The following is a 16,743-nucleotide window of genomic DNA, read 5'->3' as shown; positions in this document are numbered from 1 at the left end:
CCTGCTTAAAGTGTAGTTTATGGATGGTTCACCTTTCAGCCCTGTCAATCTCCCTGTCATATCTGTACTTCAGTTGCAACATCACCATCTCGGGGGTGAAACACCTGAAAATATAGACATTTCTTTTAATAATTCCAAACAATTGAAGTGAAATATTAGTGGTTTACCAATCAGCTTTAAAATTGTAAACATATTGTAAAGATACATACTGAGCATATCAACATTACTGCCCCTGTGTATAAATAAGGAACCAAAGAGTTGCTGACTACATTATTGGGATGGTGTAACCTAGCGCAGTACACAAATAACTGTAGGTTACAAATAACATCAACAGATGTGCTGTAAACAAAACAAGAGCTGCACAAGATGTGCTGAGATATTAACATAAATGTGGTTATATGCAAACTTTTAACCAGAATGTCTTATAATAAAGGGCCATTATTTGCAAAATACAGTTATCTAACTTGGTTATTCAAGTAGGTTGGGTGGTTGAATACCATTGTATAAAGTCTCAATGCAATATATCAAGTAGTTGCTGAGATATTATTCTATGTGTGCTAACATGCACGACCTTAACCAGAATTTCTAAGTCGCATAATAAGGGGCAAAAATGATATAATATGAAGAGTTATCTTACTTGATTAAATAAGAAGGTTAAATGGTTGGGAGCCTGTGACTCAAGTGTCAATGCAATACATGATATATTTGCTGAGATATTGACTTAAATGTGGTTACATGCAAAACCTTAAGCAGAATTTCTATGTCGAATACAAAAGGGGCCATTATTTAATATAATTCAAACTAGAGTTATCTAACTTGGTTAATTAAGTAGGTTGGATGGTTGAGTACCATTGTATAAAGTCTCAATGCGATACCTCAAGCAGCTGCTGAGATATTAACCTATGTGTGCTTGCACGCAAAAATTTAACCAGAACTTACAAGTTGAATAATAAAGGGCAATTATTTGCATTATATGCAAACAAGAGTTATCTGACTTTATTAATTAAGTAGATTGGATGGTTGAGTACCATTGTATAAAGTCTCAATGCAATAACTCAAGCAGTTGCTGAGATATTAACCTATGTGTGCCTACATGCAAAACCTTAACCAAGGTGTGACGCCAACGCCAGGGTGAGTAGCATAGCTCTCCTTATTCTTCGAATACCGGTAGTCGAGCTAAAAAAGGCTTTTGTTTTTACAAGCATTCAGTCATGTAAAGCCTTGTTTAAGCCCCAGGATCAGGCAAATTACCCATCTAAAGATAGCCCTCTTCCCCAGCATATCTATTAGGAGACATACCGCATGAGAGCTTTTAATACATATTTTTGTAAGTCTATTTACCAAGTGTATATAAATAGGACTTTGAAGGATGAAATTGGTGAATGGTTTCTACTTTAAGATAAGTTTACTACTTGTTTTCAATGAAAAGATTAACACAATTATCAGTTTATTTTATTATACAGACAGAAAATCTGATATATGATCAAGTACTGCACCTCTAGTGCCATAAATGGACTTGCCGGAACAATAACATTCATAGATATTGGCAGCAACTATAGATATTTGAATCAAGCCTTTTTTGCATTTAATAGAAGTGTTAATAAAATACCTTATGTACAATAAAGTTGTTTTCTCACACAAAAATGAAACGTATTGACACCAGCAACATGAGGGCAAATCCATCCATACTACTTATTTGATCAAAGAGTATACCAAAGCATATGAACAACATTTATGATTTTATATTCCAAATGTTTTTGTTTGTTTAACAGCCCTAACCAAAGATTGAAAAGACACATTAATAGATGCCCCTCCAACCCAAGACATAAACTTTATGGGGGCACAACAAGGATCACCCCACATTCTTAATTCTTAGTCAACATGTCTATTTTCGCAAGAAAAAAGTAGTGACTAAAAATGCAAAATATAAATTCAGTTTAATAATATTTAATTGTGTGGGTTTTTTTCATAAACAAATCATAAATACACTCACAAACAAATCACACAAAAAAAGAAAAACTGGTTGGGATATAAGTCATAACAACATACGTTTCATAATTTCAATGCATATTGTCACCTAAATGATTTTTCCATACACCGTCATTGTGGTCTTGCATTAGGTGACGACATACTGAGAAGCACAGCTCGGTTATATCCCCTGTTCCTGAGCTCTGAATTCAGCCCCCACCCCGCATCCATCCCCATCCCCATACCTTTGAGCAATGGATGAGAATGTGAGAGTGTATGCGGCCAGTTTCCAGACAATCCAGCGATAGTGGTTGTACACCCAGGCCTCCGATATCAGCTTCCTGTCAACACTCTCCACGGTCAGAAACCCTCTATATACAAGATAATTATGAATTTATATAACATCGACCACATTGATTTTAATGACTCGTAAGAAAATAAGACATCAAAAGTAAGGCATCACTTAAACAAGATTACTCAGATTAAACATGAACAATTTCCTTTTCTTATAGATTGTGTAAAATCACAATCATTTCTTTGAATTGTACAGCAAATTAAGCAGCCACCTACACCACCAATGAACATTTAGTAGGTTACGGGTAAAACTTCTGTTTTTAAGTACAAGGTTAGCCCAGGTTCAATTGGTAAGTCAACAAAAAATGCTTGTCAAACATTATGCTCCCATGAGCGCAGTTTTTCAGGATAATTGGACCAGTAAATAAAATATGCATGGACTGAAATGATTTGAACTGATGAACTCAAAATCAAAAGCGGTCATCTAAGAAAAGATTTTCACATGAAAGGTCATATGACCGTGACCTTTGGACCAAATAACCCCAAAATCAAGTCATCTACTGGTCTCTCCCAACATCGATGTCAAGTTTGAGGTCAATAGATCTATGCATTGTCTAGTTATCTCTCAGAAAAGCTTTTCACATTCAAGGTCACTGTGACCTTGATCTTTGACATGATGACCTCAAAATCAATAGGGGTCATCTATTGGTTAGGCCCAGTCTCCATGTCAGGTCATGTCAGGGGACTATAGGTGTAGGCATTGAAGACTGTTATCACTTGGACAAGCTTTTCACTTTCAAGGTCACCATGACCCTGACTGGATGATCTCAAAATCAATAGGGTGTATGCACTGGTCATGCCCAGCCTCAAAATCAGGTTTGAGGACAATAAGTTGTGGCATTATCACTTGGACAAACTTTTTGCATTCAAGGTCACAGTAACCTTGACCTTTGAGCTGATGAATATCAACAGGGGTCATCTACTGGTCACACGCCGATGTCGACAATTAAACCAATGCTACCAAAATACCTTTACTTTTGTCTTTGAAAAACAGACAAACAAATAAATGAAAGCCAAGAAGAAGTTGTTCGATCGACTAGACACCACATTCATGCTGTCTAACCGCACATTGTTTACCTGTAAAATTCCTGTTTTCCAATAAGCCCGGCATCATCGGGTACGAGGTAAGCCCCATCTCCAACCAGAACATGACTTGTGCCTTGCCCATAGTGGTCAGCCAGATTGAACTTGTAATCTGCTGCTGTACTGGACACAACACCAAAATTGGGTCGTTCCTAAGGTAGAATGGACACAGGTAAAATATCACCAAACAAATACAAATAAAAATATGAGCGAATGATATTAGCATCTGAATCTAAAAAGCTGGAGATTATTTTGGGAAAGACAGATTGTACTTTTGGAACTTTGGAGGTTCCTATTCGATTCTGTTAAATATTTACATCCAGTTGAGAATGTAACAATGATGCCTTAAGGTTTCAAAGCACTTTATAGTGTGTTGTTGCTTGATACAACATGTCAATAACCCTACGAAATGTCAACAAAACCATAAAATATCAATAACTTATTGTAATAGTAAACATTCTTGAGAGTAAATAACAGGTGCATTACCTTCAACTTACTGATAAATATTTTCTTTGTATGCTATAATTGCTTCCATGTTGCATGGTTATACATCAATCGCAAGAATCAATACAATTCTTTTGCTTCTACTTAGACGTGATTCCATTCAGTCTATCAGCCTATAAATTTACAGTTTAATAATATATAACAAACTCTACCATAAAACTTTAGTTGAATATTAGTTTTTTAATTAAATTGTGGCCCTAGATATCACTTACATAGTTTGCCAATCTATCATGCAAGTCTGACAGCTGGTATCTAATGGAACTTTTTTTCATCTCGAACAGCCGGCCCACCCGTGGATGGACTTTATCCATCTCACGTTTCTGCAGTAGATAAAACAGTAAAAAATTCTTTTACAAAATATGAAAATATTAAATAAAGCTGATAAGCCCTTTACGCATGAATAAGAGCATATAATTATGCAGACCATTCAACCAGTCAACACCCCTGATTGGTCAATGAGACAGTTTCAAGTATGGCACAGTGTTTTGACATATCCTTGTAGATACCAGGTAAATTCATAAATCTGTACAAAAACAAAACCTTGATAAGCATTATGCATCACTTGTATCATTTTCTTTAATGTTTCATTCAGTAAGTCGAGCAGTTAAAAATGCTAGCAAATGTTGTTTTGTATCCCTGTTACAATGCAGCACATACACTGCAAGGGGGGAACCACACAGCAAATGTTCAGTGCAACCATATTTACTGAACATATGGCATGAATTCCCATAAATATTATTTACGTTCAGGCTTAATGCTTAACTATTGATATTATTTGTCAAATATGTGTACTTTTATAAGCATATCCTGATGTCTCCGGGCCTCCAGCAAGTCACAGTAGAAAATGTCATCCTCACCCTGGCTAAACTCATCATCTCCTGTTTCCATAGCAACATCGACAATCTCCTTGACATCACAAACAGTATCCTTAGCAACAACTTTCTTCATGCCAATACCATCACCTTCATCGAAGTCTTTTGTTTCTTTGACATTGCTTTCCATATTCCTTGAAGTTTCCTCTGGCACTACAAAACTTGTCTGAATATTTGAGCTGCCAATCTCAAGTTCCTTATCATCTTGTTTTTCTTCATGAATTTCTCTTTTAACATCTAGCATATTTTTATGAGTATTTCCCAATATAGGTTTTGATTTAATATCTGAACAAGCAGAATGTTCAGTTTTAAACATTCCTCCCTGTTCAGCAGATGGAGTTTTGTTTCCTTGTACAAACTGAATATTTTGTTTTGGCCTAAACACGGGGGTTATAGATTTGCTGGAATTGGGTTTAGCAGGTTGGTCTGTGGAGAGAGGCCCAGGGGTGGTTTTGTATGGGGTTTGGAAGGTGGGCTTCACACTCCCACTAGTGTTGGGACCTTGATGGGTTGCATTCTGATCAATGTCACTGAAAAGGTAAGTTTGAAATGTCAAACAAATACGGCTTTAAATATAACACAATGGATTTAAATTTTGATCCAAAAATTTCAAAACTGCATACCCATGTTGATTAAGCATAATGGTTGCCTTTTTCCACTTTGAAACATACTAGAATTTTATAAGACCTTGCTATTAGGAAGATAATAATTTGATATACTTGTGAGTCTGAAAATACCTGATGTTTTGACTGGTCATTTTGCACTGAAACTTGCTTATAACTGGTTTAAATGGCCTAAATCCAGGATGTCTTTTGTCTGTTGTCGTACCTGGTCAACAAAAAATTCGTTTTATTTATCATGTGCTTATCAAGTTCCATTTCCATATCCAGCAGTAAAAATACCCCACACCAAATCGATATATCCATATCACAATACTCATGTTTTCTGATCCTGTATCATGCTAGTGCCACGTGTTGAGTGCTGCTTTTTCCACTTTAATTTTAACAAGGCAGTCCAAAGGACGGCTATACCCCCGGGCGTTGTTTTTTAGTATATTTTGTTTTTCTCGCAACCTGACTGGTATGATGAATGTGACCAAAATTGTACACAACCACTGGTCAAGAGTGGGAATATAGAAAATACAAGTATTTTGATCGGCAGTGGTCGAAATTAGCACAAGCCCGCAAGCCCTGCACTGGTAAAATGTCTTCTGGGCTTGCTCAAATTCTGAATTTTATATAGCAAGGCTTGTTAAAAAAATTTGATGTCAAGCAATAGTATAAGAATTCGGGCTTGTTCATCCAAAAGTCTAATTTCGATGACTGGATCAGTAACCTAAATATTCTTGGATATATGAACATATGATAAAAGGATATTTGTTAAAAAAAATCATATTGTGTGTAGTGTAGCTAAGATCAATGTCAAGGTTATTTTGGCTAAAATTACGAAGGAAAATGAGTCCTTGATTTATAAAATCGATGAAATAGCAAGCCTCAAGTATTTTCGATAAAGTGATACATATATATTGTGGTGACGTCATAACATTGTTTTACTGCTTTTAAAGAAAAAACACATGAAATAAATATATTATCACATTTGTAACACTTTCAATTAACATTTATATCTTGTCCTCTATTTAGCATTGTCATAATATGGACCCGAAACTTCATGATGGATTACTGGCACAAATTGCAATTGGTTCGAGTTCTTGGATCAAATTCAGTTATTGTTGCTTAAGTGCATGAAATGTATAAGGTCAATAAATCCAGTAAGAATTGACATCTCTACACTGCTAAATGTAAAAAGCCCGGACACAAGCATGTGTACTATGAGCTTCAACTGTCAGATGTGACCTTGACCATTGAGGTATTGACCCAGGTCAAGGTCACTGCACATCGTCTCAATGAGGACAACATTTGTATCAAGTAATATGGTAATCCATCAATGCATAATTAAGTTATAGCACTGACACGAGCATGAATAGTCTGACCTTTAAATGTCTCGTGTGAACTTGCCCTTTGAGGTATAGAGCCGGGTCAAGGTCACTGCACATCGTCTCAATAAGAACAACATTTGTACCAAGTAATATGGTAATCCATCAATGCATAAGTAAGTTATAGCGCGGACACAAGCATGAATAGTCCGACCTTTAAATGTCTTGTGTGACCTTGACCTTTGAGGTATGGATCCGGGTCAAGGTCACTGCACATTGTCTCAATGAGGACAATATTTGTACCAAGTAATATAGTGATCCATCCACGCATTAGTAAGTTATAGCGCGGACACGAGCATGTGTTCTCTGACCTTAAAATGTCTCATGTAACCTTGACTTTTTAGGTATGGACCCGGGTCAAGGTCACTGCACATTGTCTCAATAAGGACAACATTTGTACCAAGTAATATGGTGATCCATCCATGTATTAGTAAGTTATAGCCTGGACACAAAATGTTACAGCCAGACAGACAGATGGACGAAGTGCATTCCTATAATCCCCTCCCCACTCCGTGGCGGGGGATTAATTATATTGAGCTTAGCTGTCAAATATATATTGCAATTGGGAGACAAGTTTTCTACCCCACCTGTCAGCTGGTATTAACACAGCAATTTTGAATATTTCTGAAGTAATAGGTCCATATGATAAGGCATTTGCTGCTACGACCTTATCCAGACCTCAATGAATATTCTTTGTATGTTAGTGCTTTAAATGCCAGAAACACTGTATTCAATTGTTTATAACAAACAAGCACCTTTGTATATATAAAGTACTTTATTACTTTATACAAAAAAAGACTTAATTATTTCTAAATCCTCCATTTTGTACTTTACAATATTTTTTCCCAATCAAAATACTTGTGATGATAGGACTCTCAGTCCTTTGATCTAAATTGTTTCTAAATCAAAGAATGAATTGATATCAGACAATTTTCAGGAACAAACTGAATCTTTCAAAGAAGCTGTTACAAAGAATTCAACTGCTTTAATTGTACTTATACTTGCATTAAATCATATATACTATCTTTGGTTACAACTATAAAGATTGCATTGAAGTATGAAATTTAAATCAAGTCATATAAGAAAAGGACTATTACAATAGAATGGTTTTCTGTCAACCTGTATCATGTCTCGTTTGGTGCATAAACATGCATCGGATACCTGTAATGTGTACACACCAAACTCATGTGATACAGTACATCAGAAAAACATCCTACCATTACATATCCTTAGTTTATTTCAGGCAGACAGTCAATTTTCAATACATTAAAATCAAGACAGTGTCCTTTAGTAATTTTGTAAGTCGCATGTATGTAATACATTTGTAAGGTGACAAAAATATTGACAATAAAGTACCTTCAGGCCTAGATCGTAAAGGTTTTCTGTGTGCTCCTCTTCCTAGCAAATCTACAATGAAATTTTCAAACACTGAAAGAACACTAAAACCCAGCTATTTGGATACATGCACATATTATTTATAAAATAAAATGTACAATATGTTTGGACATAAAACAGGAGTATTGCAAGAGGATGATATCAACCATTTTCTGTTTCTCTTACTCAATCAAGGAGATTTAACTCTTAAAATAATTTTGACAGAGTTATGTGATTTGTTACACACGCATACGGTGTCCATGTAAACACGACTACCAAGTTTCATGCTTCTATTTTTAACATTGAAATTTTTGTATTCTGCCAACAAAAACAATGATACCAAGAAAATGAAAAAATACCTATTTGTTCTTTAAAAAAAAATCAATCAGACAAGCTTAATTGAAATGTAACATATCCATACCTGTTTCAACATCCATTTTTTGTCTCTTGAATTCTGTTTCTTGGTCATCCACGGACAAAAGTCTTTTTCTGTTTTTGTTATCTTGTTTGCATACCAAGCCATTGTCAATAACAGCCCCTCTATAGGCATTAGTATGTTCCCTATATCTTTTCATCTCAGCACCATCATCCAAACTTGTTTCAGAAGGAATGTTTTCCTTTGTTTGTTCAAAGGCTGTTTCAGAAATAAACACTTTGCTTCCTGATGATGTGGAGAAACCTTGAAATTTAGGAAGGTCTGGTAAAAAAGGTTGTTCATTGTCATCAGATTCAAGAACTCCTTTGGCATGTTTCAAGGCCTTTTCAGAAATACTGACTTTGCTTCCTGAAGCTGTGGAGAAACCTTGAAATTTAGGAAGGTCTGGTACAAAAGGTTGTTCATTGTCATCAGATTCAAGAACTCCTTTGATATGTTTCAAGGCCTTTTCAGAAATGTTCACTTTGCTTCCAGATGCTGTGGAGAAACCTTGAAATTTAGGAAGGTCTAGTATAAAAGGTTGTTCATTGTCATCAGATTCAAGAACTCCTTTGGCATGTTTCAAGGCCTTTTCAGAAATGTTCACTCTACTTCCTGATGCTGTGGAGAAACCTTGGAATTTAGGAAAGTCTTGAACAAAAGGTTGTTCATTGTCGTCAGATTCAAGAACTCCTTTGGCATGTTTCAAGGCCTTTTCAGAAATACTGACTTTGCTTCCTGATGCTGTGGAGAAACCTTGAAATTTAGGAAGGTCTGGTATAAAAGGTTGTTCATTGTCATCAGATTCATGTACTCCTTTGGCATGTTTCAAGGCCTTTTCAGAAATGTTCACTTTGCTTCCTGATGCTGTGGAGAAACCTTGAAATTTAGGAGGGTCTGGTACAAAAAGTTGTTCATTATCGTCAGATTCAAGAACTCCTTTGGCATGTTTCAAGGCCTTTTCAGAAATACTGACTTTGCTTCCTGAAGCTGTGGAGAAACCTTGAAATTGAGGAAGGTCTGGTACAAATGGTTTTTCATGGTCATCAGATTCAAGAACTCCTTTGGCATGTTTCAAGGCCTTTTCAGAAATACTGACTTTGCTTCCTGAAGCTGTGGAGAAACCTTGAAATTGAGGAAGGTCTGGTACAAATGGTTTTTCATGGTCGTCAGATTCAAGAACTCCTTTAGCATGTTTCAAGGCCTTTTCAGAAATGTTCATTTTGCTTCCTGATGCTGTGGAGAAACCTTGAAATTTAGGAAGGTCTGGTACAAAAGGTTGTTCATTGTCATCAGATTCAAGAACTTCTTTGGCATGTTTCAAGGCCTTTTCAGAAATACTGACTTTGCTTCCTGAAGCTGTGGAGAAACCTTGAAATTTAGGAAGGTCTGGTACAAATGGTTTTTCATTGTCATCAGATTCAAGAACTTCTTTGGCATGTTTCAAGGCCTTTTCAGAAATACTGACTTTGCTTCCTGAAGCTGTGGAGAAACCTTGAAATTTAGGAAGGTCTGGTACAAAAGGTTGTTCATTGTCATCAGATTCAAGAACTCCTTTCGCATGTTTCAATGCCTTGACAGAAATGTTCACTTTGCTTTCTGAAGCTGTGGAGGAACCTTGAAATTTAGGAATTTCCAGAACAAAAGGTTGTTCATGGTCATCAGATTCAAGAACTCCTTTGGCATGTTTCAAGGCCTTTTCAGAAATGTTCACTTTGCTTCCTGAAGCTGTGGAGAAACCTTGAAAATTAGGAATTTCTGGAACAAAAGGTTGTTCATGGTTATCAGATTCAAGATCTCCTTTGGCATGTTTCAAGGTCTTTTCAGAAATGTTCATTTTGCTACCTGAAGCTGTGGAGAAACCTTGAAATTTAAGAATTCCTGGAATAAAAGGTTGTTCATGGTTATCACACTCAATAACTCCTTTGGCATGTTTCAAGGCCTTTTCAGAAATGTTCACTCTGCTTCCCGATGCTGTGGAGGAACCTTGAAATTTAGGAATTTCTGGGACAAAAGGTTGTTCATGGTCATCAGATTCAAGAACTCCTTTGGCATGTTTCAAGGCCTTTTCAGAAATGTTCACTTTGCTTCCTGATGCTGTGGAGAAACCTTGAAATTTAGGAATTTCTGGGACAAAAGGTTGTTCATGGTCATCAGATTCAAGAACTCCTTTGGCATGTTTCAAGGCCTTTTCAGAAATGTTCACTTTGCTTCCTGAAGCTGTGGAGAAACCTTGAAATTTAGGAAGGTCTGGTACAAAAGGTTGTTCATTGTCATCAGATTCAAGAACTCCTTTGACATGTTTCAAGGCCTTTTTAGAAATGTTCACTTTGCTTCCCAATGCAGTGGAGAAACCTTGAAATTTAGGAATTTCTGGAACAAAAGGTTGTTCATGGTCATCAGATTCAAGAACTCCTTTGGCATGTTTCAATGCCTTTTCAGAAATGTTCACTTTGCTTCCCAATGCAGTGGAGAAACCTTGAAATTTAGGTACTTCTGGAACTAAAGGTTGTTCAAAGTCTCCAGATTCAAGAATTCCTTTAGCATGTTTCAATGCATTTTCCGAAATACTGACTTTGATTCCTGAAGCTGTGGAGAAACCTTGAAATTGAGTACTTTTTGGTTCAACAAAGTGTTTATTGCCTTCAGATGCAAGCACGCCACTAGCATGATTCAAAGCCTTTTCAGAAATGTTTACTTTGCGTCCTGATGCAGTGGAGAAACCTTGAAATTTAGGAACTTCTGGTTCTACAAATTGTTCATTGTCTTCAGATTCAAGAGCACCTCTAGCATGTTTCAATGCCTTTTCAGAAATGTTTACTTTACTTCCTGAAGCTGTGGAGAAACCTTGAAACTGAGGAACTTCTGGAACTAAAGGTTGGCCTGTATCATCAGAAAACTTTCCTCTTAAATGTTTCAAGGCATTTTCAGAAATACATTCTTTGCTTCCCAATGTTTTGGTAAAACCTTGCAATTTAGAAACGTCAGGTACTAAAGGTGGTTCATCGTCACCAGTTTCAAGCATTTCTCTAGCATGTCCCAAAGACATTACAGAGATGTTCACTTTGCTTTCTGCTACTGTGGAAAAACCTTCAAACTGAGAAACTTCTGGTACTATGTGTTGATCTTTGTTATTTGATTCAAGCATTTCTCTGGCATGTTTCAAAGCCTTTTCAGGAAAGTTCACTTTGCTTCTTGACGATGTTGAAAACCATTGAAAATTGGGAACCTCTGGTACTAAAGTCTGCTCATTATTGTCGGATTCAAGCATAACATGAGCATGTTTCAGGGCCTTTACAGAAATATTTAATTTGCTTTCTGATTCAGTTGAACAACCTTCAAATTTAGGATCATCTGGTTCTACAAGTTGTTTATTATTGTTAGATTCAAGCACTGCTCTGGCAGATTTCAGAGACTTGTTGCTAACGTTCACTTTGCTTTCTGATACTGTGGAGAAACCTTGAAATTGAGAAACTTTTTCCTTTTCACGGTAGTCAGGATCAAGCATTCCTCTGTCATGTTTCAAAGCCCTTTTAGAAATGTTTTCTTTGCTTCCTGATGATGTGGAAAACCCTTGACAATTTGGAACTTCTGGTACTAAAGGATATTCATTGTCATCAGATTCAAGCATTCCTCTGGCCTGTTTCAAGGCTTTTTCAGAAATGTTCACTGTACTTCCTGATGCTGTGGAGAAACCTTGAAATTTAGGAACTTCTGGTACTAAACATTGTTCATTGACGTCAGTTTCAAGCACTCCTCTGTAATGTGTCAAATCCTTTTTGGGTATGTTCTCTTTGCTTCCTGATGCTGTTGAGAAACCTTGAAATTGAGAAACTTCTGGTACTGTTTGTTTTTTATTGTCGTTAGGTTCAAGCATTCCTCCGACATCTTTCAAGGCATTGTCAGAAATGCTGTGTTTGATCCCTGATGATGAGGAAAACCCTTGAAAATTTGGAACTTCTGGTACAAAAGGATCTTCATTGCCATCAGATTCAAGGATTCCCCTGGCATGTTTCATTGCCTTTTCGGAAATGTTAATCTTGCTTCCTGATGCTTTAGAGAAACCCTGAAAAACACCAACCTTTAGGTCATTAGAAAAATGTTTCTTTTCTGAAGTGATTTTGACCTTCCCTACTGATGTTACACTATCACATGTTATAGTTTCAAGAACATCGTACACAATTTCAGTATTCATTTCTTTCATCCCTGTCCATCTAGCATCTCCTGAACAAGTCATGGAGTATATATCCTTCATTTTTACATCCAAATGTTGATGAACCGTGCGTTTATCAGTCAAATCATCAGTAGGATCATGGAATACAGACTTGACCGTTGAAGCAGTTCCTACAGATGTTTCAATAATTTTGCTTGTGACACCAGCATTATTGTTTTCAAAATCTGCAGTGCACTGTGTCAGTGTCATTTCATCATCAAACATATTACCTATATCTTGTGTGTTTATATTGTAGTCACTAGTAGTAATGTCTTTTTGCCGACTTGTCATATCCTTGTTTCTATTGACATTTTCGATTTTCTTTGATTCAGGGTAAAGAACTTTTTTTTCCTTTTTAGGGGACAAGGTTTTCATGATTTTTGGAGGCTTAAAGGGACGAAAACCTTGTGGTACGACAGCACCAGGTGGAAACTTTGAAGGTTTTGATAACATTTTGTTTTGGGTTGTATCTTTAAAAGGGAAGTCAGTTGAATCTAATGATGGTGTTTTCAAAGTCTGAATTTGGTTCATCAAATCTTGTTCTAAACTATCTGAATAATCAGCTTCAGGGAAGACTGTCATTGAAGTGTTTTTTGAACCTTTTCCACCATATTTGACCATTTGAACACTTTTGTTTACATCTTTTCTGGTGCTAATTGCACTACTTCCAGATACAGGCAAAGCTAACTGTTCTTTAAATTCTTCAACTAAACTGCTGGGCTGTTTCTTTCTCATTTCAATTAAATTACTAACAATCATTAAACCATTTGCTTTCTGCAAAGTTTCATTTTCGATGTCCAATGTTTTACCACTACCTGATATTAATCCCAGAGAATGCATATTCAACTGATCATTTTCATTTCTATTTTCACATTCAATTTTGTCTTTGCTTATTTGAACAATTTCACCCTGTGATCCATCTAACTGTTCCTTTCTATTTCTTGAAATACTCTTTGAGGCAGCATAGCCTTTATCATATTCACTTGGAGATTGTTTTTTCATCCCCTGTTTAGCATATTTATTATTTGTTTCAGTAAATTCAATGACTACTTTGTCTTTAGTGTTAACACTAGCATTGTCACCTGATTCTGGTGCTGTTTCAACAACTTCATCAAGTAGGAAACCTTCATTTTCTTCACAGAAATCCTCTGGCCATTCAGAAAACTCCAAGTCTTCCTCGGCCTGGTCATTTTGCATAGTATGAGGCACTGAGTCATTGCCTGCACCTTTCTTACTGACCTCTGCCACACTTTCATCTTTCTTATTTACCTTTGCCCCACTCTCCTCTATCAATAGCTGTTCTGCCTTATGCAATGCCTCTTGTGACAACACCATTTTCTTCCCAGATGCAGACCGAAAACCAACAGAGCCGACCGTAACACAAATACTTGTACTTTTCTGGGGAAAACTATCTGCACTTGACCTGGTTTCCTTGAAGTTTGCTTCAGATTCTTCATCTTTCTCTGTGCACACAGACTGATTGTTCAAAGTTATCTGAAAACAGGTAAAAATTGTGTTGTAAAAAGCAAGTTTTCAAAATATATGTACATTCGTTCATACATTGTAGATAATTACAAGTCACCGATCAATTGTAGTAACTTAATTGCTGTTTGTTGGTGTTAATCATGTCTTTTTATCCTATTTTATTTGAACTGTCATAATACTTAAAGACATGAAGTAAAACATTAAAAATCAAGATACCTGATTTCCTAGATTGTTTTTAACAGTCCCTTCATTAGTATGTTCAGAAACAATAGAAGCTGGCGACACAATATCCTGAATGTATACAGGCTTAAGTACAGATATCTTCCCTTCCATTGATGTTCTCTCATTATACTGGAACCTTTTACTGGGTTGTATATTCTTCGAAACTGATGGGTACAAAAACTTCTTGAACACTCTACTTTTACAGGTGATTTCTGACTGTTTTATTGGATCATCTTTTACATTTACTTTGACTACAGAACTAAGCTTATTAGAGTCAATATTTAAACTAGTTTCAGTTATTCCACTTTCCGAATTTTTTCTCGACCCTTCTTTTATGTTGTCTAGTAATTTGTCTCTCTGTGAATGACTAGATCTTGCATGAACGAGTATTTCAGATGCTGAGGCTTTATCTGTTGCATCAATAACTTTTCTACTCTTAGTTCTTTCAGATTCCGTTTGTACCTTATCAATACATGACTTCAATTTAGTTTTAATGCTTATGTTTTCAACTTCTCTTTTCAATGACTCTTTGCTGCTATTATTAATTGTATCACCTTGCAGATCATTACTATCAAAACTGTCACAAATCTTATAAGATTTTGGTACTCGGCTGTCACTTAACTCAGACTTTTGCTTTTTAACTTCATTATTAAATTTCACTTTCTTGATCAGTCTCTTCTTCTGCATGTCACTGTCAGATTTCCCCTTCAAAACTGATTTACTCTCTGAGAAGGTAAAGTGTTCTCTGACTTCCTCTGAAAATCTCACTTTCTTTCCAGATGACTTTCTCTTCTGTTCAGACATTAAAATTGATTTTAAACTACTTCCCTTTGGTGTTGAATGAAGGTCCAAATCTGAAAGTCTCTTTGCAACAACTCCAGCCTCCCCTTCTTCATCAATAGAGATATCTCCCTTTGTTTGACCAGCCTCTAGCTCTAGAGATTTCCTTTTCCTGCTTGGAGCTGGTCTCTTTTCTTGCTCTTCAGCTAAATTCTCAAAGAAATCAGACAAAACATCATCCACTGCATTGGTTTGTACTTTTGTTTGTTTACTTTTCACTTTAACACCTTTCTGTGAAAATGTTGGGGACAAACTCACATCTTCAGAACTATCATTAGAAACAATTTTTATTGGTGTTGATTCTTGCCTTTCTTGACTAAGACATTGACTTACAAAGCTACCATTCTTCGAGATTTTCCTTCTTGACAGATCTTTGTTACTGTTCTTCCGCTCCAGAAGTCTCTTTTTGAAGTTCTCTTTCCATCTGTCAGTATTCATATTCCCAAGACTTTCTTCATTCTGTGTCACATTATCAACTTTATGACCATTGCAATGTGACCCATTCTGCGATGATTTTTTTTCATCTAAGTTGGACATTGAATGAATCTCCATATTAGGGCAAGGATTGGAAACCATGGTTTTCTCAGTCTCTGGGATCTGGCTAGGGCCCTTGAAAGAGTCAAGATTGGTGAATGTTTGGCTTGTGGAGAGATCAGACGGTTCTTCCTCTGCCGTGCTGTCCAGTGGAGTGATGGAGTCCATAGTAGAATTCAGTCTCTCTCGAGGAGAAAACAGCATCCGCGCTGGGTCCTGAAAAAGAGTGAAACATAGGGTTAGAAGGAGGAAGATATCTGAACCTTGTTTATTTTAATGTTGCTAAATGGTACCTTTTCAAATTAAAACCAGAGTTTATGGTCTATATGATACTTATATTTTTATTATTGAATTTCTTTTTAAACATATTATAAACTTGCACAGTAATTAATATGATAATAGACTTTAATTGGTAAACCCTAGTACAGCATTTAAAGACTTGTACACAAATACAGTATATGCATTGGTCAAATTTAACACAAACAGCAAGTGCTGCACTGGTAAAATGCTTTTCCGGCTTGTTCAAATTCCAGATTCTACATGGCATAGCATGTTTAAATTTCAAAAAGCACAAGTATGAACATTTTGGCTAATTTTGATGACTGATAATATATATATAAATGAGAAATGACCTTTCCCTTTGACATTTCCTCCTCTAATAAACTGCTTGAACCTGAAAAAAGATATTATTTCTATCAAATAATTTAAATTTATGCTTAGTCAAGCTACCGGGGGTATTACAGAATGTGATTAATAACCTCGCTCGCCCAAGTGTCAGAAAAACTGCCTGGATAGAACAATTTAAGAAATTAAGTGGAATACCCTCTGACGGTTAACGTGCCACAGAATTGTCAATGATTTATAGACATGAGGAAGATTCGAAAAA

At 36.2% G+C, this 16,743-nt stretch overlaps 1 protein-coding gene across 3 annotated transcripts in view; it reads right to left on the bottom strand.

Moving 5' to 3' along the window:
• The window catches only part of LOC128229360 (uncharacterized), a 45,005-nt gene that overhangs the window by 19,282 nt on the left and 8,980 nt on the right, over window positions 1–16,743 (bottom strand). For all 3 annotated transcript variants that reach the window (XR_008260084.1, XM_052941242.1, XM_052941243.1), the window contains 10 exons: window positions 16,490–16,530; window positions 14,478–16,073; window positions 8,570–14,270; window positions 8,131–8,181; window positions 5,519–5,609; window positions 4,702–5,311; window positions 4,122–4,229; window positions 3,400–3,557; window positions 2,214–2,339; window positions 33–104 (listed from right to left, as the gene is read on the bottom strand). Coding sequence is in view for 2 of the 3 variants with exons in the window: in XM_052941242.1 (XP_052797202.1) it covers window positions 33–104; window positions 2,214–2,339; window positions 3,400–3,557; window positions 4,122–4,229; window positions 4,702–5,311; window positions 5,519–5,609; window positions 8,131–8,181; window positions 8,570–14,270; window positions 14,478–16,073; window positions 16,490–16,530 (8,554 nt within the window). In the remaining variant the exon portion in view is untranslated. The remainder of the gene's footprint in view (window positions 1–32; window positions 105–2,213; window positions 2,340–3,399; window positions 3,558–4,121; window positions 4,230–4,701; window positions 5,312–5,518; window positions 5,610–8,130; window positions 8,182–8,569; window positions 14,271–14,477; window positions 16,074–16,489; window positions 16,531–16,743) is intronic.

The sequence above is a fragment of the Mya arenaria genome, chromosome 3 (genome assembly GCF_026914265.1).
Source record: "Mya arenaria isolate MELC-2E11 chromosome 3, ASM2691426v1".
Classification (NCBI taxonomy): Eukaryota; Metazoa; Mollusca; class Bivalvia; order Myida; family Myidae; genus Mya; species Mya arenaria.
Note: the sequence above shows the minus strand (reverse complement) of the source record. Positions and strands in the feature narration are given on the sequence as shown.